Here is a 24,857-nt window from a genome sequence, read left to right on the forward strand (position 1 = left end):
TTTCCCCACTGTGACAATTGTTTTTATATTGCGATTTTGGTTAACTTGAGCTATTTTTAAGATGCCAACTACAGAATTAGAGCAAAACATACCATATACTACAACAAGAAAGCACTAAAATTTTAGCTTAGATGTTCATATTTACTACCAAAAAGAAAGAAGTTGTCCTCAAATAGTATGCTTTTAAGAAATACTTCATATTGTAACAGTCTACACTAATCACTTAAAATGACTATATGGTATAATTCAGCCCAAAGATTATATATGTGTGTGTGTGTGTGTGTGTGTGTGTGTGTGTGTGTGTGTGTGTGTGTGTGTGTGTGTGTGTGTGTGTGTATAAAATAGTGTATGCTCAAGTAATTTAAATCACACTAGGATTTCTCTGGCTGTTAGGAACAAATAAGAATCTATCTGAACTATGAATAAGTCTCATTCTACATAGCTAATAAGTAAAAATTCTAGGCCGCATTCACTGAGACCACATTTAGTTTTATCTACAACCAGAAAGTCAACAATATAGTCTGTTTGCATTTCCTGCTGTAATAAAAACTGGATCTATTTATTCTTTTTCAAAAAATTCATTTTGGGTACTAAAAATACTCACCAGAGGTGGAACAATGATATAGAAATTTCGGAGATGTATGTTCTTCGGCCTTCGAAATTCTGGAGCAAAAACATCCACAAGCATTTTGAAATACTCTGTGCCTTCGGCAGAATTTCGTGTGTGATCACTGAGGACGGAATCCAAATGCCTAAAATGCAAAAAAATTATTTACTTGGTTCCTTTCTCAAAAGAAGATGTGGCTTTTAAAATCCACTTCTCATTAGTTTACATGAGAGCACTCAAAAATGTAAAATGTAAGACATCTCTAAGTAAACTTCCTTGGGGCTCAGAATGAACTCATTTTTTTATGGACAGAGGCTAATCAATGATTTAATTAACTTAGTCCCTAAAACAGAATATGTAGGGCCTCTTGGAACTTTATAGAATTTTCTATTTCTTCTTCTCACAATGAGCCCTGTAGAATTCCATTTCATTGTGAATAAGTTCGTTTTCATCTTAAATCTCTTCACTAACACTTCTTCTATACCTCCTTACCTCAACTGAAACCCATCTCCTTTTGAAGAACTTAGCTTCCCACTCAACCTTCAGAAACATTAACTGCTTTTTCTCCTACATCCCTTCTGTATAGCTATTACCACTTTCAAATTATTATTCCCCCACCACTAGACAGTCTTAGAAATCTCTCCTTTGAGACTCATGATCCAACTATATCCAACTACCCCCTCCTGAAAGCAGGCATCTGTAACAGTTTTAACCACTGCTCTACATGTGTTTATCTTGGACTATGAGACCTACTCCAGTTCTCCTCATCATTCTGGAAGACTTAATGTCCACTTAGATAATCAATTCATTATCATAACCTCATAACTCCATGCCTTCACCTGCCATGAACTTTCCTTCACTTGATGAGTAAATATTTTGGGCGAGAATACAAAATAGGTACTTGCCATTACATTACATCAGGGGGCCCTATAATGTCAGCATGTCCTGTTACTTACTGGTGATGCTAAGTTTGATCACTTGGTTAAGGTGGAATACATCAGTCTCTGCATTGTGAAGATGTTTTTTCCCTTTGTGATTAATAATTTCTGAGATAATTTTTTCATAGTGAATGAATACTCTGTTCTCCAAAAATGTTTGAGAACCCACTGACGATTTGTCTCATTTCAAGTATTACAGTGATGGTTGCAAAACTGTTTTTTTTCCTAAATTTTCTCATCCCTTCTGTATTTACTAGCTGGCTAGCACTGTAAAAAGGAACTTTCCCTCTGCTTCTCCAACTTTTCTTATTATCACTATACTCACGGTTTCTTTTTTAAATTCAATGTATTACAAGCAATTTCTACCATTATTCTTTTTGATATTCAAATTGTCTCCACTTTGCCCAGGGGTGCTCTTTCATGCCTGACTCAATAAGTGTTACGATTATTAATACTATAACTTAGTTTTCTAAAGACTTTCTTAACAATTCTGCATGCCTCTCTCAAGTTTTAAATTGTTTTCCAAAATCACCATTTACTCAAGTCTGTAGATCTGCACTGTCCAATAAGATAGTCATTAGCTATTTAAATTTAAATGAAATAAAAATTTTAATTCAGTTCCCTAGTCCCATCAGCCCTATTTCCAGTATTCAATAGCTACATGTGGTAGTGACTACTGTACTGGACACTGCTGCTACAGATTACATGAAAGGAAGGACTAGTATTCTAGAAATACTAGTTGGCAAATAGAAATATTTAAAAAGAGTAAAAAGAAATAAGTGAAATGAATTTTATTAATGAGATATTTGGCATTCTTTTTTAAACACTAAATCGTCAAAATCAGTTATGAACTTTACACTGTAGCACATTTCAATTCGGACTAGCCACGTGTCAGGTGTTCAACAGTCACATGTATTAGAAACCCATGGTCTAGAAGATTCCTTTTAGGGAAGTTGGAAAGGCATCAGAATACTGTAGTCTTGAAAAAATTGTATTTCATAAACTGAGACCATTACTTGCATAGTAAAAACACTGACATATAAGTTTATATATTACCCTCTAGTCTTGTCTTTAACATTTAAATGAACATATACTTTTCAAATCTCCAAATTTAAATTATTCCAAAATTAGATTACCTAGCTGCTTTTAATGTTTCTTCTGCAAGACCTTCTTCTTTTACTAGTTCTTCAAAATTTACAATATCTTCAAGATCAGGTACAAATCTACATAAGAATTTGGGAAGGAATTTATTAAGTTAAATATGTGCAACTGACACAGATATGAAAGCAGTACTGTAAGACTCTAAATTTTTCAACTGTATCTTTGGAAAGAATTTTGCATTTCAGTTATATTATTAATATAACCACTTTAGTTCCACAATTGAATTTTAGATATATGAATAATCAAATTATCCTTAAAAATCATGTAATCTATAGAACCATTCACAAACTGTAACAATAAAAGAAATTATAACTTTAAGTTAACTATAAGCTTTATTTATAAGTTATAAGTTAACTAAATAAAGCTTTTCAACGGTCTGCTGTAGTCTTAAAATTTGAGAAAAAATTTAACTAGTACAACTAAGGATTTTCTCCCATATTTGACCTCAAAATGTATCAACAAAAAAGAAAAAAACCCTCTCTACAATATTACTTATAAAAAAAACATATTTAAATGACATAAAATTTCTAAATGGCATAAACAAGGCAAAAATATGTTTGCATCCATACCTAATGGCATTGCTGCTACAATGAAGCCCACCAGATCTTATCATCCGTACATAGCCCATAGCATTACCTTAAAAACCACACACAAAAAAAATCAGATGTTTATACAAATAACTCTAAGTTCTAATAATCAGGAATACAGTTATTTATAGCAATTACAAGGTTTCCACTCCTAAGTAGCAAGAGATTTTGCTGTATTTTACACTTCAGTTTTTGCTCCATAAAAATAAAACTTACATATTTGTGCACTTAAAATATAAAGGTACATATATACATCTATATTAAATATTTTTAAAATAAATGTAATTTTCACTTGTAAAGTCATTAAATGCTGACTACATTTTAAAAAATCACTTTAATATATTACTATATCAATAATTTCTTCACTCACATTAAGTATGTGTTTGTGTCTCTCTCTCTCTCTCATACACACACACAGATGGAAGTGATATTCAGAAATCCTTATTTGATGCCTCCCAAACTAATATCTCCAACCTGGGCTACTCCTCTAGGCTTTTTTATCCAATGCCTACACCTACATGTCTAAGAGAAATTTTAATTTAGTAAGTTCAACTCAGACTCAAGATCTTCACCCCCAATTATATTTTCTACCTTAGAAACTGACAATTCTATCCTTCCAGTAGCTCAGGCCAAATGCGCTGAAGTCATCCCTGACTCTTTCCCTTCTCTCACACTTTATATCTAATCAATGGGCAAATTATGTTGGCTCTACCTTCAAAATGTAGCCAGAATCCAACCAGTTTTCACCACCTTCACAGCTATCACCCTATTCCAAACCAGCACCATCTCCTGCCTAGAAATGCACTATGCAATGGCCTCCTGATCTCTCTACTTCCACCTTTAGCGTCCCACCCCTCACAATGTTTCCTTTACATAACGGCTGGTGGTTCTTTTAAAACTAAGTTGGAGCACTTCATTCCTTTTCTGAAAACTCTACAATAGCTCTCCATCTCAGAATAAAATCCAAATTCCTAACATGGTCATCATAGCCTTGTATGATCTTGCCCCTTGCTGCTGTTCTGATACCATGCCCTACCATTCAGGTCTTCACTAACTCCATTCCAGCCCCTGACTATTTCCCAAAAATGCCAAGCAGACTCAGGCATTTTTGCCTCTTTCTGGTATACTCTTTTCCTAGCTATGCATACACATGGCTTATTCCTTCACGTTATTTAGGTTCCTGCCCATATGTCACCTCCTTAGAGCTTTCCCTGAATATCACTAAATAGCACTGCCCAGCCCCACTACATCTGCTTACTCAGCACCTATCATTGATACATTATATATCTCTTTGTGTCTCATCCCACTAGAATGCAAGATCCATGATACAGCTTTTGTTTTCTTCACTGCTCTATCCCTAGAGCCAACATTTCCTCCTCAAATGAAATGAAATTACTTGGGAGAAAGAATAGACAAAAAGGTAAGAAGCTGTTAACATTTCACAACCATATATTACAGTAATATGTACTTTACATACATAATCTCATCTGATACCTTTTAAAACCCTCAAGTAGTATTACTGAATCTATTTTAAGGCTTATCTCAATATAAGAGATGATGTTAAAATGTTTCTTCATGCATCTTAGAAAAATCAAGTATCTAGTGTGACTGTTTTCCTCCAAATTGTCAAACTGGCATCTGACTGATCAAATGTGCTAGTGAGATGCAAATAGAGAGTAGCAGTTAAGAGCAAACCTCTGAAGCCAGACTAGTTGGGTTCAAATATGGACTCTGTACTTTATAGCTGTAAAACCTAGGTCAAGTTATAAACTTTGTGTCTTAGTCTCCACATCTGTTAAATTAAGCTCTAAAGGGGCGAAGACTTTGTTTATTGTCATAGGCATCACCAGCACCTAGGAACATTGTGTTGTCCTCAATAAGCCTGTGGAATGAATGAATGGAAATAACATTTACTTCATAACATTGTGAGTTTTACATGTATTAGAACATATAAAGCACTCAGAACAGCCTTGGCACATAGTAAATAAATGCTCAATAAATGTTAATGGTTGTCAATTATTTCAGCAGGCAAAGAAGGACTTAGACAAAAGGACTTCTCACTTTGCTCCCCAGCTCCGAGATTCCTCACTCCTTTTCTCAAGAGAGTGAAGAGACTCAAAAGCACATTACAATTTTTCATAGGCAGAGGTAAAGAATTTATATTTCCTAAGAAGAGAATAAAGAATAAAATGCTGGAACAAAGTAAAAAGGATAATATGCGCCAACTGCGGAATACATGCTAGTGGCAACAGAGGTGTCGTTATTTTTTGTGTATTGGGGGAAAATGTGTATTTTGATGTGTATTGGGGAAAAATGACTGGCATATTAAGCTCACGATTTAATGATAATTTCATAGTACAAAATTATACTTTTAAAAAATATAAAAACATGAAATAAATACTACTACAGGCAGTATTCACATGGGGGAAAAAACTCATACTGGTGTATGAATTAAGTGAAGTTTTAAGCAACACTGCTCCAGAAAAACAGCTCTTAATTTGAGGCCCATGGACTCTGACTTTGAGCATCTGAACTCCAGTATACTATACTCAAAAATATACGTGAACGTGCATATGGGCACTGTTCTGGGAAAAACAAAAATCAATCCAGAGTTTTCATCAGATTCTCAGAAAGGGTTAAAAACTATTGCTCCAAGCGTTTACAATCTAATATGTCATCAAATATTACTATGAATAAAAAAGTACTTATTTGAAAATACTTCATTATTAAACTGTTTAAAACTAAAAATTTACTAAGGTAAAATTCTCTAAGTTCTTGTACTAATACAAAATAGAAAGGCCTAATATGTAAACCAATTAATTTATAAAACTTAAGCTAGTGCTGACTTTACTACCTAACTAAATGCTTATAACACCCTTCCCACTAGTAAACTTAAAGCCCCTTAGAACAAAGGCTATTTGTATTCTCAGCATCTAGAAAAATATCTGGTATAACAGAGCCTTTATAAATGTTTGATAAATGAATGAATGAATCTCAGGAGGCACAATTTTACCAAATTATAGTCAGTAAGAATTTACTAACTGCTTGGTGTCTGCAACTGTGAAGAATACAAAACACCTTTGGACTTGGAGCCAAAAAACGCCCAGCAACACCACTTATCTCTCTTGTGTTTCTCTTTTTTCATCTTTAAAAACATGACTACGTGCCAATCTCAAGGGTTACTGTGTGGATATTAATAGAGATAATACATGTGAAAAGCTCTAGTAAGCATAAAGTTTTTTTAATCTAGGATTATTTTTAAATGCAGTTCTTGTTTTTAAATATAGTATTACACATTTCAGAAGACAAGTTCTACTTGTAAGCAGAAGGACAACTCAAGAAATTATATGTAAATATGAAATGATGTAGCATAGAAAAATTATTAGTTAACTTTTCACATAAACATTTTACACCTTTGCATTTAGGCTTAACTTTTAAAAGTCTAAAACAGTGCCTTGAACAGAGTAGGTACCCAATAAATAGTTACCAGTTGACTATTTACCATGAGTATGGCCTTTGAGATGAGTTAGTTATTATATTTTTAATTTAACTAAAGAGCTTATCCACAAAAATATTTATATTATTTTATTTATAAATATTTCATTTATTTAAATTAATCCACAATCTCTTAATTATTATGCACCAACAGTCTAATCATACTTGAAAAACTTTTGGTAAGAAAAGGAAATTATTAGTGGAATAACGCTGAACTCAGGCACTCACATACTGAAGTTTATTCGTATGAGATACTTAATATATGCAATAGATTCTTGGGATTTGCACTTTATTTCCCAACAACACTTTTACAATAACTTACCAATCTGGCTGATGAGCTGCCTGAACTGATCAAGGTAGCTTTGTCCCTCTGGGGTTATTCCAAGTTTTCTGATGCCTCGATTGAATTTTTCTGCTCTTTCAAAAGGATACTAGAGAGATAATTTGAAGACTACCATTATTAACAAAGACCCCTAAAACATAAAATGCCTACCATGACAATACCACTGTCCTTTCTAATTTTGTATTTCCATTGTGCTTAAAAAAAGTCACTGAAGTCTAATGACAAAAAATTTATAGCACAAAAACTACCAATATTCAAGGTCAATACAAATTAAATAAGGAGAATAATTATTAATGCCACCAACTTTAGGTTTTCCACCAACATTATTTGTCTCCCTAGACCCAACAACTCTGTCAGATAGATAAAAGAAATCAATTCCTCCTAGAAACATTTGTTCAGAAATGTGTGACCAAGTTTCCATGGCCTGAGAAGTATCAGGGATTTATAATTTTTCAAGTCTTAGCCCATTAAAAGATTTAGAAAATTACTCATTTTATATTAATAAAAAATGGAAACAATACTTATCCAACAACAGTATTATTTATTTCTCTAAACACTAGTAACTTCTGTTCCAATAAAGATAAGTGAATATAATTTTGTACTGATAACTGTAATCTGTAATTTTAATAATTATTTCACCAGAAAGTAATATTTTGCCGCTCTGACACTGAAAAGAACTAAACTAGTGTATAAAAGGGCTGGAACTAGGTGATGCTTAAGACAGTTCTGGATGCGGCACATCAAACGTTAAGATCCACCTAAGCCTGTTGGTTCTCCATCCACATGGCTATATGCCTCTGTACTGTTACCACTTGCAATTCTTCATTTCACTATGGGAAAACTTAGCCCTGAGGGTGAAGGGAAAATGACATTCTTATAAATTATAGATGGGACTGTCAGTTGGTACAGTATTTTTAGAGTACTTGGCAATATGTATCAGAATTTTAAATACTCATATTCTTTGCCCTTTTCCTCTTCAAGTAATCTTTCAAAAATATTTGAACACACAGATAAATGTTCAAAGATGTTATGTGTAGCACCATTTGTAACACAGAAAAACCAGAAAAAACTAAATATCCACTCAGTAGGAGAAGGTTAAAGGAGTTACAGTATACATCTTTACTATCAACTCTTTAAAAGAATGAGGTACACCTATAAGTACTGACATGTGATAAGCACACCGCAAAACAGTATGTTTAGTTTTAGTCCATTTTTGTTAAGAAAAAAAAGCAGTTTTGTAATGCACAAATACATGTTTATCACACAGACATCTGGAGGGCATCACATGACACTGTTAATAGCAACTGCCTCCAGAAAATGGAACTGGAAGGAAAGAGAAATGAAGGAGGAGATTTAGTTTATGCACTCTATATTGCCTAAATGTTTCAAAATGAGTATGTTCTGCTTGTGTATTATTTTAAAAGAAAGAAAGGTAACACCTGACTACATTGATCATTTAATTTTTCCTTACACTTTTGTTTACAGTGAATGCAAAGAGTAAGAAATTGCAAGGGAAAATATAGAAAATAGGAAGCCAAATCAAGGAGACGTTATGTGAAAAATAAGAAAAAAACAACCCAAGAGAAAAAAACCCAAAATGAATTTTAGCATAAACATTTGCCATACAGGCAAACCTTGGAGATACTGCAGGTTTGGTTCAAGACCACCACAACGAAGCAAATATCGCAATAAAGTAACATGAATTTTTTGGTTTCCCAGTGCATATAAAAGTTATGTTTACATTGCACTGCAGTCTATTAAGTGTGCAATACCATTATGTGTAAAAAAATTTACATGCCTTAATTTAAAAATACTTTATTACTAAAAAATGCTAACCATCATCTGAAAACACAGGTTTGCCACAAACCAATTTGTAAGAAAGGCAGTATCTGAGAAGCACAATAAAGCAGAGCACAGTAATATAAGGTATGCTTATATACTCAACAGTTAAATCAAACTACCTTAAAAAGAAGATGTAAAAATACCTTATGATCATTTTGGTCCTTGATTTCCCTGAAAAACCGAATATCTTTAATCAATCTGGATTTGATATGTTCATCATACATAAATTGGCTAAATATATAGAACTTCTTTTTCAAAAACTGGTAGGTGAAATTAACCTATAAAATTAAAATTTCAAAAATTGGAGAATGTTATGAAAATTAATTTCAAATCAATATTACTGAATAAAATAATCTATTTATAAAGTCTAATTCATGTTGGACCTGAATTATTTAAATAAATGAAGTTTTTTTTGCCCAAGTTTACAGAGCTTTCTAAAAGCTCCCCTTAAATATTTTTATGACACAAAAGGAAAAAACCAATCAAAAAAATGGAAAATACTTTCATAATAAGACTAAGAGCTATAGTGAGAATCATAAACCAGATTTGACGCTCTAGTTTTCAAGTCATAAACCACACTCAGAAGCTTCTATGTTCCACCATTCATAAGATTACTTATTACTAATCTACATGTCTAAAACGATACTAAAGTAAGAAACATGGTGCAAGAGACCTTTCCTGAAGGAAGAGAGTAAACATTCAATTATTTATCCATAAATATTTTGAGCACCTCTTATGTACAAGGCAATGTACCTGCTCTCATGCTAGACATGGTCATCATCATGAAGTGTATATTCTAGCAGGACAGGCATTTTAAGACAAGTATATGTTAAATAAACTATTATATCTCAACTGCAATAATTTCTAAAATGAGAAGTATAGGTGTTCTGAGAATGGGTTAAAAGGCCCTGACCTAGACTCAGAAAACACTGAAAGAAGTAGGATTGGAGCTGAGATTAAAGTCAAAATAACAAGATTAATTCTGACCTATAGATGAAAGCCTTGTACTAATTTCCATCCCCACCACCCTCAAATATTACTAATTATTTTTGCACATGTATGCCCTTTGTAACAGTCTTCATCACCCAGTTATATAAATGCGTGCTTTCTCAGAACTTTTCTTGTGGCTTAAACATTGCTTTTTCTTGATCTCCTCAGCAGCAGTAGTCTTAGAAGTAGTCTCTTCTTTACCCTTTCCATTCCTTTTTTTCCATACACTTATTTATTTATTCATTCATGGCTGCGCTGGGTCTTTGTTGCTGCACGGGCTCTCTCTAGTTGCAGTGAACGGGGGCTATGCTTCGTTGTGGTGCGCAGGCTTCTCATTGTGGTGGCTTCTCTTGTTGCAGAGCACAGGCTCTATGGCGCATGGGCTTCACTAGTTGTGGTGCACGGGCTTCAGTAGTTGTGGTGCACGGGCTTAGTTGCTCCGCGGCATGTGGGATCTTCCCAGACCAGGGCTCGAACCCGTGTCTCCTGCACTGGCAGGCAGATTCTTAAGCACTGCGCCACCAGGGAAGCCCATACCCTTTCCATTCTTAAGAGTGGGTAACTCTGCCAGGTAACTCTTATTTCTTCTATGCTCACCTCATCATCACCAGACATCAGGAATTTACATTCATTAGTGTGGTTAACTGATTAACAACTGTTTTTCCTGCTAGAGTACAATTACTATGACAGCAGGAAATGTCTGTTTTTCTTATCCCAGTGCCCAGCACAGTGCCTGAGACACATAAAATATGAGCATAATTATATCTGTTACATGAATGAGTGTTTGACAGATGAGGTCAAAGAAGAGTTTGATCCTTAAAGGTTCAGAGTTTATTCATCCTGAAAGGCTCAGACATCTCTACATGGATAACTCCTTGTTTTAAATTTGAAACTCTGACTACCTATGGCCCCTTCCTCTATTGATAACCACTAACAGAGCTCCAATCACATTACTTATCAGCTCAAAGACTTCAATGGCTTCCCCACTACACTAAAATGGTCCCTATGTAACTTTCCAGTCATGTAACTTCTCCCTATTCCCTTACTCCCGAATACGCTTAAAAACACTTTACTATTTAAATATTTGCATTCTTCTTTCCTCAAGGAGAAACTGTGGCCTGAAAACCAGGTAAATTTAAAGACTTCTCTTTTTCCATTGAAGGAAACATAGCATATAAGCTCAAATGATTCTTGCAAGTGACTGAATGCCCATTTCTAAGAAGATTCAAGATATTTTTTCAGCAAATTGCTATTTTTATAGATATCAAATAACTAGTAAACGCCCTCCCAAAAAAAGAGCATGACTGATGTTAAATAAACTATCAATGATTTGCTTTCAGAAGCAACTTACAGAAAATATCAAACAATCCACCCAGATATATACTTAATGCTGATGTCCTCAAATCTCCAATGTTATTTATAATGATGATCTTAAGACGGTAAAACATTCTAAAGTGCCTTTTTTTGTTTTTAAGATTTTTTTTTGATGTGGACCATTTTTAAAGTCTTTATTGAATTTGTTACAATACTGCTTCTGTTTTATGTTTTGGATTTTTTGGCTGCGAGGCATGTGGCATCTTAGCTCCCCGACCAGGGATCAAACTCACACCACCTGCCTTGGAAGAAGTCTTAGCCACTGGCCCGCCAAGGAAGTCCCTAAGGTGCCTTTTGAATTACAAAGCTTCCATGACATCTAACACAATTTCAGTGACAGACATTTTAATTATACCAAACAGAAAAATGGAGATTAAGGTATAATATAAACAAGCAATAATGTATATTTACCAGAATATTTGATGAAAAAAACTACTTTTCAAACTACCAAATTCAACAGGGGTCTATTACCCACACAACCTCCCTCCCAGAAGGTTCTTACTGTTGTATTCATGATTCCTGTGCCATGTGTTCGAATTGAATTAGCAATATGCCGAATGTTAATAGTGTTCAAATGTTTGTTATTGCTTGTTCGTTCAATAAAAATCTGTAATGAAACAAACACAATCAGTAGCAAACACTGGCCAGTTAACCCAAGAATTTTACAATTTTATTTTATTAAAGATAATTGAAAAGTCATTCAAAATGATAATACAGTCAAAGCAAAGGAATAAACAAGATGATCTCTAAACAATTATTTTTTGTCTTCTTTATTTTACTAACTTGCACTATTGAGAATCAATTCTTTGCCCCTCAGCCTTTCTACATTAAAAAAATTTTTCTTGCACGCACATTATGGTCACCTTATCCTTGACAAAGGAGGCAAGAATACACAATGGAGAAAAGACAGCCTCTTCAATAAGTGGTGCAGCTACATGTAAAAGAATGAAATTAGAACACTTCCTAACACCATACACAAAAATAAACTTAAAATGGATTAAAGACCTAAATGTAAGGCCAGACACTATAAAACTCGTAGAGGAAAACACTCTATGACATAAATCACAGCAAGATCCTTTTTGACCCACCTCCTAGAGTAATGGAAACACAAAAACAAACAAATGGGACCTAATGAAACTTAAAAGCTTTTGCACCGCAAACGAAACCATAAACAAGACAAAAAGACAACTCACAGAATGGGAGAAAATATTTGCAAACAAAGCAACTGACAAAGGATTAATCTCCAAAATATACAAGCAGCTCATGCAGCTCAATATCAAAAAAACACACAACCCAATCCAAAAATGGGTGGAAGACCTAAACAGACATTTCTCTAAAGAAGACATACAGATTGCCAACACACACATGAAAGAATGCTCAACATCACTAATCATTAGAGAAATGCTAATCAAAACCACAGTGAGGTATCACCTCACACCGGTCAGAATGGCCATCATCAAAAACTCTACAAACAAAAAATGCTGGAGAGGGTGTGGAGAAAAGGGAGGGAACTCTCCTGCACTGTTGGTGGGAATGTAAATTGATATAGCCACTATGGAGAACAGCATGGAGGTTCCTTAAAAAATTAAAAATAATACCACCATATGACCCAGCAATCCCAGTACTGGGCATATACCCTGAGAAAACCATAATTCAAAAAGAGTCATGTACCACAATGCTCACTGCAGCACTATTTACAATAGCCAGGACATGAAAGCAACCTAAATCTCCATCAACAGATGAATAGATAAAGAAGATGTGGCACATTTATACAATGGACTATTATTCAGTCGTAAAAAGGAACAAAACTGGGTTATTTGTAATGAGGTGGATGGACTTAGAGTCTGTCATACAGAGTGAAGTAAGTCAGAAAGAGAAAAACAAATAGCATATACCAATGCACATATATGGAATCTAAAAAAATGGTACTGATGAACCTAGTGGCAGGGCAGGAATAAAGACACAGACGTAGAGAATGGACTTGAGGACATGGGGGTGGGGGGAAGGGGAAGCTGGGACAAAGTGAGAGAGTAGCACTGACATATATACACTACCAAATGTAAAATGGATGGCTAGTGGGAAGCTGGTGCATAGCACAGGGAGATCACCTCAATGCTTTGTGACAACCTAGAGGGGTGGGATAGGGAGGGTGGGAGGGAGGTTAAAGAGGGAGGGGATATGGGGATATATGTATACACATAGCTGATTGACTTTGCTGTATAGCAGAAACTAACACAACATTGTAAAGCAATTATACTCCAATAAAGATATAAAAAAAATTTTTTTCTGAAACTCACTCACTTGATTGTTGAGATTATAGAGGTATCGAGACACAAATATATGAATGTTTCTCATAATTTCCAAGACATCCAGGCCCTACAAAACAATCCACAAAGAAGTTCTATTATTATTAGTTTAAAGTAATCAGACATATCAACATAGTGACTTACTGCTTATACCAAGTCTCCCAATATTTTTAAATTATTTTAAAGAACAACTATACAAAAAGTACAACCAAAGGTTAAAAAGAGCCTTCAGACATGTACAGTTAGGACTATCTGCTTGGGGAAATCTGACTGCTTGTTATCTTATTCCTTTTGTGTAGACAGGAACAGTTAAATTTAAAATTTCAAAGATCCATGACTCACAATCATTTTGCCACCACTCTTGAGAATATTTGTCTTCCCAAGGATCTTTTCTATATTTTTTGCAAAGTAAACTAACGGCCAGATTATAAAAATAGATTTTAGAATCGATTTTAGATTTTAGAATTTTAGAATTCTATTTTAGAATTCTAATTATTTTAGAATTCTATTTTAGATTCTAAAAGATTCTAAAATAACAGCCAGATTCTGGCTATTATTCTATATATAATAGCCAGAATATGTGTATTATATATAAACAGTATACATTTATAAAATATATACTATTTTTCAGGCATTGTGCAAGGTTCTTTATATGGAATTCGCCAATATGAGGTATTATTCTTCTTAATTCCACAGCTGAAGAAAATGAAGCTAAGGGAGTTCCGCAAGGAAACTAGGAAGAGGCAGAACCCAGGGATTCAAAAAAATCTAATTCCAAATCCTTATGCTTCTTTTAATCATACTAGACCACTTTTAATATACAAGTTACCTAACAAGAATCCTTCTTTCTTCAGTTATTACTCTAATACCTAATGGTATCATACAAACTGTTCCACAGCTTTTCTAATTGGGGGTCAAAGTAATATCACAATACCCCTTTGATTAAGCTTTTATTATAAATTTTCTCATGTTTTAATCTAAAAATTTATTTACTCATTTTTTTCTCCCACATGAGCTGAGACTGTTTTTATTTATTTTTGTATCCCTAAATGTAGTTCAGTGTCTAGCATGTTTTCAGTAAATATTAAATTTATAAATAAATGAATGAAAGGATATACAAACTGATCCTGCAATTGGTCCCTATATATGCAGTAAGATGAATGAAAAATTATGATCTTCAACTTTTGGAACTGAATTACGATTTCTTGGTAAATATTGTCTGGATTATCTTAGAAAGAATTACATGCACATTAACTGAAAACAAACCTTTGCACTCATGAGATACTGCCATACTGTAAATCAGCTTATTGAATTAGTAAACCTAAATACTTGTTTGCACTTCTCATTTTAAGACAAATACAATTACATAAATTTAACCAATTTTCTAAGATATTAAAGCTTATATATTGTATTTAGGTTTAAAATCCTTAACTGTCACCTTGATTAAACTTTTTAAAATTTGGCAGAAGTCACCTCACTATCCCGACACGTTTCTGAAAAGCTGTATATAAATCTATGTATATTTCAAATTTTCAACAAAAGGAAAAGTATAAACATTTGGAAGGCTGTGGTAAATTCTTTCATAAAGCAATTTAGCACCATCTAATTTTTTATTCTTCTCAAGTATGAGGTTTTTTCTTGGAATATAAACATGTACTAAATAAAGTAAAAAGAAAGAATTTTTCTTAGAGAAATACTGTTATCATGCTACAATCAGACTATACCAAGAACAGTTTATACTATACCTGTTCCAAAGTCTGACTAGGAAGATGTGCCTCGGTCATAACCAATCCATAACGCTGAGTAGCTAAATTTCTCATTTCACTGTAAGTGGCCCAGTCGTGAAGAGCTACTGTCGTTAGATTGTAGAAAGTCTTGTCTAGGTAGTGAGTTACATAAGCTTAAAAAAAAAAAACCAATCAAAACTTTTCTGATTCATGAACAGCAGGAAAGGAAGAGAAATGAAACTAAAAAGGAAACAACCTGTCTTTGAACATTAAATTTCTTCCTTTAAAATAAGGTGCTAGGAAAATAAAAATGAAGAAACAAAAAGGAATTCAAGAATAAATGCACTAATACAAAGAAAGATTTTCTCAAGGTTTCGTTTTTGTTATTTGCTCTTTAACAGGGCAAACAGATATAGAATATGACCCTAAGAAGGAAACCAGAACACTCACCTCGAATGTCAATGAAACGATTGAAAAACCGAATTGGATTCAGAGAGAAAAAAAGGGCCAGGTCTTTCATGCCAACTTTGAAAGGGTTTCTGTCATCCAGCTTTAAATGAGTATGCACAGAAAGTCGCAGGTCCTTCTCTATTTCTTTGCACAACTTGTCCAGCAAATGCTATTCACAAAAGAATTGCTATCTTAATTTTTCAAAGTAATATTCTAATTGTATTATTCTTCTAGGTGTCTATGTTCTCACTGTTAGAGCTTTAGTATCTGTGCAATGATGAAAAAATGTGTCAAACTGGTTTAAGAGTCTAAATACTCTATGGTAAAATATTATTTTATTGGGAGAGTGAAATTATTTTGCTATCTATTGAAATCAATGATTATTTTTGACCAGGGAGCAGTTACATGAGTTCTAATGAATTCATTAGTATTTTAAGTATAACACCCTTGAAAAAGAAATCAAAAGCTAACGTCGGATGGCTTCATTACAAGGAACATGAATATACAATATAAAGCAAAAAATGTATAGAAACTGGCAACAAAGGAGGAAAGGTCCTGAGAATATGCAAGAGAGAAAAACTTTTAAAAGCTTCCTTGTAATAATCATTAAAAAAAAAATCACAAAACTCATTGAGCTAAAGGCAATGAAATTAATCATTTTTTCTGGTGTACCACGGGGTTCTAAGTACTGGCCAGACATGTATCTTATTTTCTAAATACAAGTATTTAATATGAGAAATTATATTTAAAAGTTTCACAATTTTATCAAACCTATATAAGGTTTATATTGTGAAGTTTACTCATTTTTAATTCCTCCCTCCATATAAAAATACTGCTAGTTGGAAATTTAATTTTAAAGATATCAGTGTTTATAATACACACTTCATTAAAACAAGGACGGATGTACTATATTGCACTCAAATTATCTGTTACACAAGTAATAGGCTTTATACTTTTAAATATAAAATATTTCAGTCATTAGCTTTCCAAATGAAATTCAATAAAACATTAATAGTTAAGTTACCTTAACTATATGACCATTAGCTGCAGACAATAGTCAAACCAACTTTTCCATTTGTATTCTTCTAACAAACAGAACTTTAAATTCAAATATACTACTTACTAAAGTACAAAAAAGTTTTCCAAATTCCTGGATTTCTATATTAAAAATTAGGAATTAAAGACCAATTTAGCACAATAGTGATAGTTCCTTTGTGATTTACAATAATAATCTTAAATTTGTGAAAGCCTGCTTCAATCCAAAAAGTTTTTCTAAACATTGCATTCTAGACATGTTTTAAGCTTTTCAATCTCAAAATATGTTACCTCATTTAAAATTTCCATGATTTCCTTGTCATAGCAATCCAGAAGTACTTCATAGGACTCTAAATGCCTTGCATGCATCATAGCAGGTACACAGTCACGTAAAGCACTGAACATGTACTAAGACGAAAAGTAGAATGTACATGAATTTAGAAAAATTACATTTCTAAATTATATTACAAAGGTTAATCACCTACCTTAAAAGACAAAACCTCAATCTGAAGGCTTTTTTACACATGACTATCTTACTTTCCTAAGTAAGAGTTGAATTTTATTCTCAGAAGCATATACTTTAAGTATACAAAAAATGCACACTAACTTATCCTTTTCCTACCTTGATCATTCAAATACACTCATTCCCATAAAGAAATGGAAAGATCTGAACAACATATAGCTTACTGACAAATAAGTCATATTATTTTGACACAAACTAAAACCCAGTGCAATGAGAATGATTAGGAATATGAGAAGAGTGAAATATATATTAATTCATTAGTAGTAATATAAAATTTATCTAAGACTATATAAATTTTATTGAATATGCATAGCACTGTTAAAAAACAGCATCAGCAGTTTTAAAACAGTTTATTAAATGATCTATTTTAAAATTAATTAAAGTGGTTTACACAGTGACTAAAAAAATGATGGGTTTATTCTTTACATTATTCTTTACTTACATGTAATCTGGCTGCATCAACAGCATTTTCATATACATCGTCTAAATAAATTGGGAAGACAGCTCGATGCCAGTATAAAAAACAACAGTCACATTGTGTTTGGACTCTACAATGTAAAGTAATAATTAGTGGTACCAAAATTGAAGTAACCCAAAAAAATAATAAAAGGAATGACATTATGTATCATAAGGGTAAAAGCTCTGTCTTACTCTTTTGTTTTCCTTACATCATTTAACCCAAAATTAGTATAGAAAAGCCACAAAATAATTATTTTTCAAATTGAACAACAGTAACAAAACACTCCAATACCCGACACTGTCAGAATTCTGCAAATACACTTCAGTTTTAAAGCATACTTAAGAAACAATATAGGGTGGGATAGGGAGAGTGGGAGGGAGGCTAAAGAGGGAGGGGATATGGGGATATATGTATACTTACAGCTCTTTCACTTTGTTGTGCAGCAGAAACTAACACAACATTGTAAAGCAATTATACTCCAATAAAGGTATTAAAAAATATATACAGATAACTGAGTTTAAAATAAATTTATTTTCAATATTATTTGATATGACTAGACTTACAAGACCTGCATCACATGCACCTGTCTCAAAGCTGAAACGGAGACTTTCCAAAAAACTGTGACCAAAACAATGACAACAACAACAAAAACCAGTCGCACTCAACCTGTCTATAATCTGTGCTAAGTGACTATCTCACACATTATCAGGCAACAAAATGATCATTAAGTATCTTAGAGTAAAGAAGGCTCAGTATTTCTACCAAGGGTGGAAAGTTAAATGCCACTAGCTACAAAAATCTGAGCTTCTCAGAACAACAAAAACATCATGTTACAAATATGAGTATTAAATACAAATTGTGCTGAAACCTTAATTCGGCTGGGAATCAAAATTCAGAAGACCCACTTTCCCATTAAGAAACTTACTGCTTGCTTAATAAAAAGAAAACAATAAAGCCACAGGAGCTATATAAATAACCCTTCCAAAACCTAATTCATCTTAGTGATTGGCTACCCAACAATGTAATTCAAATTCATGCCCCAAATAAAATTACAGAAGACTATGTCAGATGGCTCTAAGTCTCTCACAAATAGATGAAGTCTTGTTATAAAGCAGCAATTTTAAGTCCATCACAGATACACATCACAACAATCACAATAATGTTCCAGGGTCTGCCAGATGCTCTAAGGGCTATATCATATTTTCTCATGTGAGTTCTTCCAAAAGCTACATCCTTATTGTAGAAGCAAAGTTAAAGAAATATGATCGCTTGTCACAGTCTACTTTTAGTCACGCTAAAGAAGTTATGAACAGGAACTAATGGTCTACCTAAGTTATATTCCTTGTCTTGCTATCCTTAAAAAAAAAAAAAAAAGCCCTGATGTTTCCATTACCCCTATCTTTTGAGTATCATTACATATACCTACTTACCTTTCTCTAAGTTCACTGATAAGATCCAGCTTTTTCATGACTACTTGAAGTGGAAAGAGTTCTTCATCTTTAAATGTTTTCTATCAGGGAGGGGAAAAAGGCAGAGAAATTGCACTTGTAAGACAGGTTTCTTAGGTCAGTAATAAGGGAAGTGTGAAACCTCAGATCTCACTTTTATTCCATAAATAATAGCAATACACTTACCATTTGTGTGCCAACACTTAGTGCCAAAGAAACAATAAGTCGTCGTTGCTTTGTGCTTGGTCCGTTTAGAGTGTTTTCAGCCAAAACTAGAGCAGAGAGCACATCAAGACGCTGTTCACTATATTTTTTGTCAGAAATTACTCTTTTCTTAAAGATAAAAGAAAACAGGAAATATCAGCTTTAAATCTGAGGCAATAACAAAAGATGCAGAAGAAAAATTTCTCAGTTATCTTTTCCATGATTCAATTTAAGAGCACTTAGACAAATACTTTCCCCGTTCAGCTTCTTGTGATAATGTTAGATGCTTTACTGCCATAACATTATCGCTGAGCACTGTCAGGGACAACAAATTACTAGGCATACTTCAAAATTACCGTATTGATGTAATAAGAAAATCATTTCTTAAAAGAAGATGCATCGTATTTTAAAAATGCATAATATGTCATTTTTTAATAGAACTGTGTTAATGCTACAAGTTCAGAGTAAAGATAACCCTGATCACTCTAAGTAAAATCATAAAATACCACGGAGATTATAACCAAGAATATTGTGTTTGAAGAAATGGAGTACACAGGTTTAACTAGAAAACACAAATAAAACAACAGGAAGGGCAAAATAGAAAGATGATATAATTATGCTGAATACATACGAACTTTCATACCTTGGCCACGGAAATAGAATTAAGAGCCTGATGCTGAAGGTGCTGTGTTATATGTGAGACTGAATCAGCCACAACCAGGCTTCTCCTGTAGAACATATGTTTTATTGCCTAAAAAGAATCACAAGTGATTTTATGAAAATCAACTCAAAACGTTTAGGTAAAATTATAGCATATCTTTATGACCTTGAGCTAGGTTAAGACATTTGTAAATGAGATGCAAAAAGCACTACCATAAAGGATAAGACTGGTAAATTCAACTATATTAAATTAATGATTTCTATTTATCAAAAGTCACTATAAAGAAAATTAAAAGACAAGCCAACGTATGAGAAAATATCTGCCACACACAAGGGATTAGTACACAGAATATGTAAAGACACCAAACAAATTAAACACTTTTTTTAAAAAAGGCAAAAATTTCAATAGATAACTGAACAAAAGACATGAATATATTTTTCACAAAAGAAACACAGTTAACAGTATTAGACAAGACACCATCATTAACAATCAGAGAAATGAATGTTAAGTATAAAATCATTTATAAACACCAATGTGCACGTGCACACACACACAAACACACACAAAAGGCCGATGATACCAATGTTGGTCAGTTAGGGAACAATGGGAAGTCTAATATATTGTGGAAGGTGTGTAAACTGATAGAACTACTTTGGAAAACAATCTGGCATCATCTTGAAAAGCTGATTATGTACATATCACAGAACCCAGCAATCCACTCACAGATATACAATACTTCAGAAAAACTTCTGCACAATTACACCAAGAGACATATACAAAAATGGCAACATTATTTATAATAGCAAAAACTGGAAAAAAACCCAAAAGTCCATCCCCAGGAAAGCTACACAGTAATGAAAATTAATGAACTACAGCTATTCATCCCAACATGGTTAAGTTCAAATAAAAAATTTTGAGTAAAATGAACCAAGCCAAAGAATACATGAAGAATACATTAATACAAATTTCAAAAACATAACTAAACAATGAATGGTTGATAGATTCATTCATATGTGGCAAACTAAAAAGAAACAAGGGAATGATAAAATTCAGGGCTGTGGTTCCTCTGAGGAGGTAGGATAGGATGCGATCAGGGAGGGACAACACAGGGGCTTTGAAAATATTGGTAACATTCTATTTCCTAAGTGGGATGATAGGTTTTTAAGTGTTTATTATTTTTAAAGTTATGCTTATATATTAAATATAAGATATATATGCATCTATACATATATATACTTCTGTATTTGTATTTCATAAGAAATAAATATAACTGGTAATACCTTAAAGAAAAAAATGCTAAAAATCTAAAGACACAATCTCCAAACTATCTTTATTTCCTAAGCAAATCTAAAGCCACTATTAGCAGAAATTTACTAGCAAATCTTTATTTCAGTTTTTACAAAAGGTTAAAAGTGGGCTCTCCTGCCTGTAAGGAGTTTCTTTTTTTTATTTATACAGAGTATGCTAAGAAGCATTTTACCACATCTTCAAAAGTATTCAAATCCCAAAATTATAACACTTTCTCTAAATTACAAAATAAACAGCCTCTGCTGACTAGCCTCATAAGCATTAGAATACTATAGAATAATATTAGCGTCTCATGTTTTTTTTTTCTTTTCTTTGTGGTATGCAGGCCTCTCACCGTTGTGGCCTCTCCCGCTGCAGAGCACAGGCTCCGGACGCGCAGGCTCAGCAGCCATGGCTCACGGGCCCAGCTGCTCCGCGGCATGTGGGATCTTCCCGGACTGGGGCACGAACCCGCGTCCCCTGCATCGGCAGGCGGACTCTCAACCACTTCGCGACCAGGGAAGCCTGTCTCATGTATTTTTAAAACTCATGCAACATGCTTAAAACTTCCGTGAGTAAAACTTTACCAATACTTAGGCTAATACCTTTTCATTTTCCTTCTTTTCTCTTTCACTACATGTTAACTTTTAATAAAGTTTATTGGCCATTCATAGAAAACTACTCAGAAATTTCTTTCAGTGGCTAGTTCCGTTATCCAACTGAGAGATGAGTACACTTTTCCATAATTTTTTTATTCTCATAATCAAGAAGTCAAATCTTAACCAAAAGAAAAACTCCTGCTTTAAGCTCAGGTCATTTCTCAATTATAATGGCAAGGTAAAATAATCTAAAACCTACCTTGAGAAGTTCAACAAGCCTGCATAATGCCTTAACTGATGTTTTGGTCATTGGCTTTTGCATGGACATGTAGAGATTCATTGTGGTTTTAATAATGGTACTAATACTATATGCATATAGAAAGCCCTATAAAAAATAATATAAAACATTGATTATAATCACAAGGTTTCATTTCTTCAAGATTTCAATCTCTATGTAATAATAATTCTTCAACTTGCCAATAACTAGTGTTTTTAAAGTTCATTTTAAAGTCAGCTCTTAAGATTTTGAAATATTCTTTCTTACACAATGTTATACATGGTGGTTAAGTTTCAAAGCAGCCCTTAAAAGTTATGTAACCTATCACTTACCAGAAGTTTAGTAAGGTTGACATTACAGCATATAACCACAGTTAAAGAATCTTTCCATTAAAACAAGACTTTCAGAGGAACGATTTGGATGTCAGGAAGATATCTATTCATCCTTATCTTACCTGCCAGGCAAGAGGATAAAGACTCCTATCTGCTGCAGCTTAAGACAAGAGCTGAGGACTCTAAGGAAGTAGGAATTGAAAAATGAGAAGGAGAAAGAGAGCTGCTCTCTGGCCAGTACAGATACCCAACAGTATTTCTCAGTTCCAAGCGAATCCCCGTTTCTTTTTCACCCAGGACAATCCATCCTATCCATCTGCTACCATGTCCCTGCTATGCTGGTGCTATTCAGTCTTTTTCTCTTTCCAGCCCAATAAGAACAGATTCTCTCCTATCCTTCTATTTATGAAGGAAGCCACAGGTCTTCTAAGGTTTAAAAAAAAAATTTAGTGCTAGTAAACCCAGGGAAACAGTATAGAATACAAAACAGGAAAAAGGGTATTACCTCTCACATATATTTTCATTTAGATCCAAAAAGGACACAGAGAAACATAACGATGGAGATTCTTTAGGTTTATAAAGAAGGACCAAAAAAAGATACATGTACAGTTTAGAGATGAACTACGTTATTGTGAATATATCCAATGAGCCAGGGCAGAAGCTATATGCCAGTGATTCTCAACCTTTTTCTCCTGCTCTACCATCAGTAACAATGGCTCACTAAAGGAGTGATACCCAATGGGGCGAGAGGGGATTTTTGTGAACCAGTAATAGCTCTGTGGTGAAGAGATGTGATAAAATTAAGAGAACTAAGAAATGAGAGAGAAGGTAGCATCCTAAGAGGTGACAATAAGACCAAAGCTTGGGGCATACATGCAGGAAAGAGCCACAAGTCTTACCTTGTCAGCTACAGGACTATTACACCAGACTCTGCCCTAGCGCAGCACTGGGAAAAGTTAAAAAGCAGAGACAAGGAACAGCAAAAGTATAACTCTAAGGCAGGTAAAAAAAAAAAGGGAGTTTCTTTTATGTGGGGGAAACGGGGCAGAGAACTCACGGGCCAATACCACACCATTCCTTGATGGTCATTAATTTGTGAAGGACATTGACAAAAGATGTATTTTAAACATCTAAATGGGGAGGGGGGAGGTCTGGGGTCTGTTTCCGTTAACTGCAGAATAATTTGGACCAACCTTTCCACAGAAAACAACTAGGAAATCTGGGCAAAACATTTTTAAAATCTCTTGAAAAGCATCAAAGAGCTATCAAGAAAATAAGAAAATACAAGGCCAAGACCTGGGAGAAGACAGAAACCCAAAGCCATGAGTCTGGCATTTGTGGCTGCTTTCCCACAGAGGCATCTGCCCATTCCCAAAGAGAGTAGTAAAGACAGAAGCCAAACCCACAAGGGAAGGAGGGTAAAAATATGAGTCCATGGCCCATCAAGGAGGGGAGGGGGTCCTGGCAAATCACCTAGGCTCTGAGTTGGGTTCTTAAAAACTCCCCCTAGAAAGTAAGCATGAACTAGAAAAGACAGCCATCATAGAATTTAGGTCCCACTTTAAGTCATCTCAATCTATGACTGGGCTGAGATGATCTGGGTGCTGCTTGTCCTAGACTAGCTGTGTATCAGAAGCAAAAATTAAATCCTCTCTGGAGGAAGAAAAACAATACCCAGATCCTCAATTATATCTACAGTTTTTCCATATACAACATGCGTTATTAAAAATAACAAGGCATACAAAGATATAAGACATATCCAAAAACAAACAACAACAAAAAATAGATAACAGAAAGACCTAGATAATGAAATTATTAGACATGGGCTTCAAAATAGTTATGTTGAATATGCTGAAGAAATAAAACACAAAATTATTTCAGAAAACAACTGGAAACTATAAAAAAGAAACAAACTAAAAGTAAAATAATTAAAATTAAGAACTCAGAAAAAAAATAAGAAGTCAGCAGATGGGTTTAATAGCAGGTTAGATGTAACTGAAAAAATAATTAGAACAGAAAGAGAACAGAAATAGTACTTAAAGAGTTAATGACTGAGAATTTTCCAGAAGCTCTACAAATCCCAAGCAGCACAAACACAAAGAAAACCACACATAGGTTCATCAAAGTAATAATATAGCTAAAAACCAAAAAGTAAATCTTATAAGCAATTACACAAAGACACATATTGCAAAAGCAACAAAACTGACAGCT

At 33.8% G+C, this 24,857-nt stretch overlaps 1 protein-coding gene across 4 annotated transcripts in view; it reads right to left on the reverse strand.

The window, feature by feature from the left end:
- The window catches only part of WASHC4 (WASH complex subunit 4), an 81,187-nt gene that overhangs the window by 34,886 nt on the left and 21,444 nt on the right, over positions 1 to 24,857 (reverse strand). For all 4 annotated transcript variants that reach the window (XR_009543546.1, XM_060166566.1, XM_060166565.1 and 1 more), the window contains exons 15-29: positions 22,297 to 22,422; positions 20,134 to 20,241; positions 19,473 to 19,619; positions 19,269 to 19,348; positions 17,821 to 17,926; positions 17,147 to 17,263; positions 15,821 to 15,989; positions 15,389 to 15,543; positions 13,639 to 13,713; positions 11,840 to 11,944; positions 9,117 to 9,251; positions 7,111 to 7,219; positions 3,276 to 3,342; positions 2,682 to 2,768; positions 605 to 752 (exon numbers count right to left, since the gene is read on the reverse strand). Coding sequence is in view for 3 of the 4 variants with exons in the window: in XM_060166566.1 (XP_060022549.1) it covers positions 605 to 752; positions 2,682 to 2,768; positions 3,276 to 3,342; positions 7,111 to 7,219; positions 9,117 to 9,251; positions 11,840 to 11,944; positions 13,639 to 13,713; positions 15,389 to 15,543; positions 15,821 to 15,989; positions 17,147 to 17,263; positions 17,821 to 17,926; positions 19,269 to 19,348; positions 19,473 to 19,619; positions 20,134 to 20,241; positions 22,297 to 22,422 (1,734 nt within the window). In the remaining variant the exon portion in view is untranslated. The remainder of the gene's footprint in view (positions 1 to 604; positions 753 to 2,681; positions 2,769 to 3,275; positions 3,343 to 7,110; positions 7,220 to 9,116; positions 9,252 to 11,839; positions 11,945 to 13,638; positions 13,714 to 15,388; positions 15,544 to 15,820; positions 15,990 to 17,146; positions 17,264 to 17,820; positions 17,927 to 19,268; positions 19,349 to 19,472; positions 19,620 to 20,133; positions 20,242 to 22,296; positions 22,423 to 24,857) is intronic.

The sequence above is a fragment of the Lagenorhynchus albirostris genome, chromosome 11 (genome assembly GCF_949774975.1).
Source record: "Lagenorhynchus albirostris chromosome 11, mLagAlb1.1, whole genome shotgun sequence".
In the NCBI taxonomy this organism is placed as follows: domain Eukaryota; kingdom Metazoa; phylum Chordata; class Mammalia; order Artiodactyla; family Delphinidae; genus Lagenorhynchus; species Lagenorhynchus albirostris.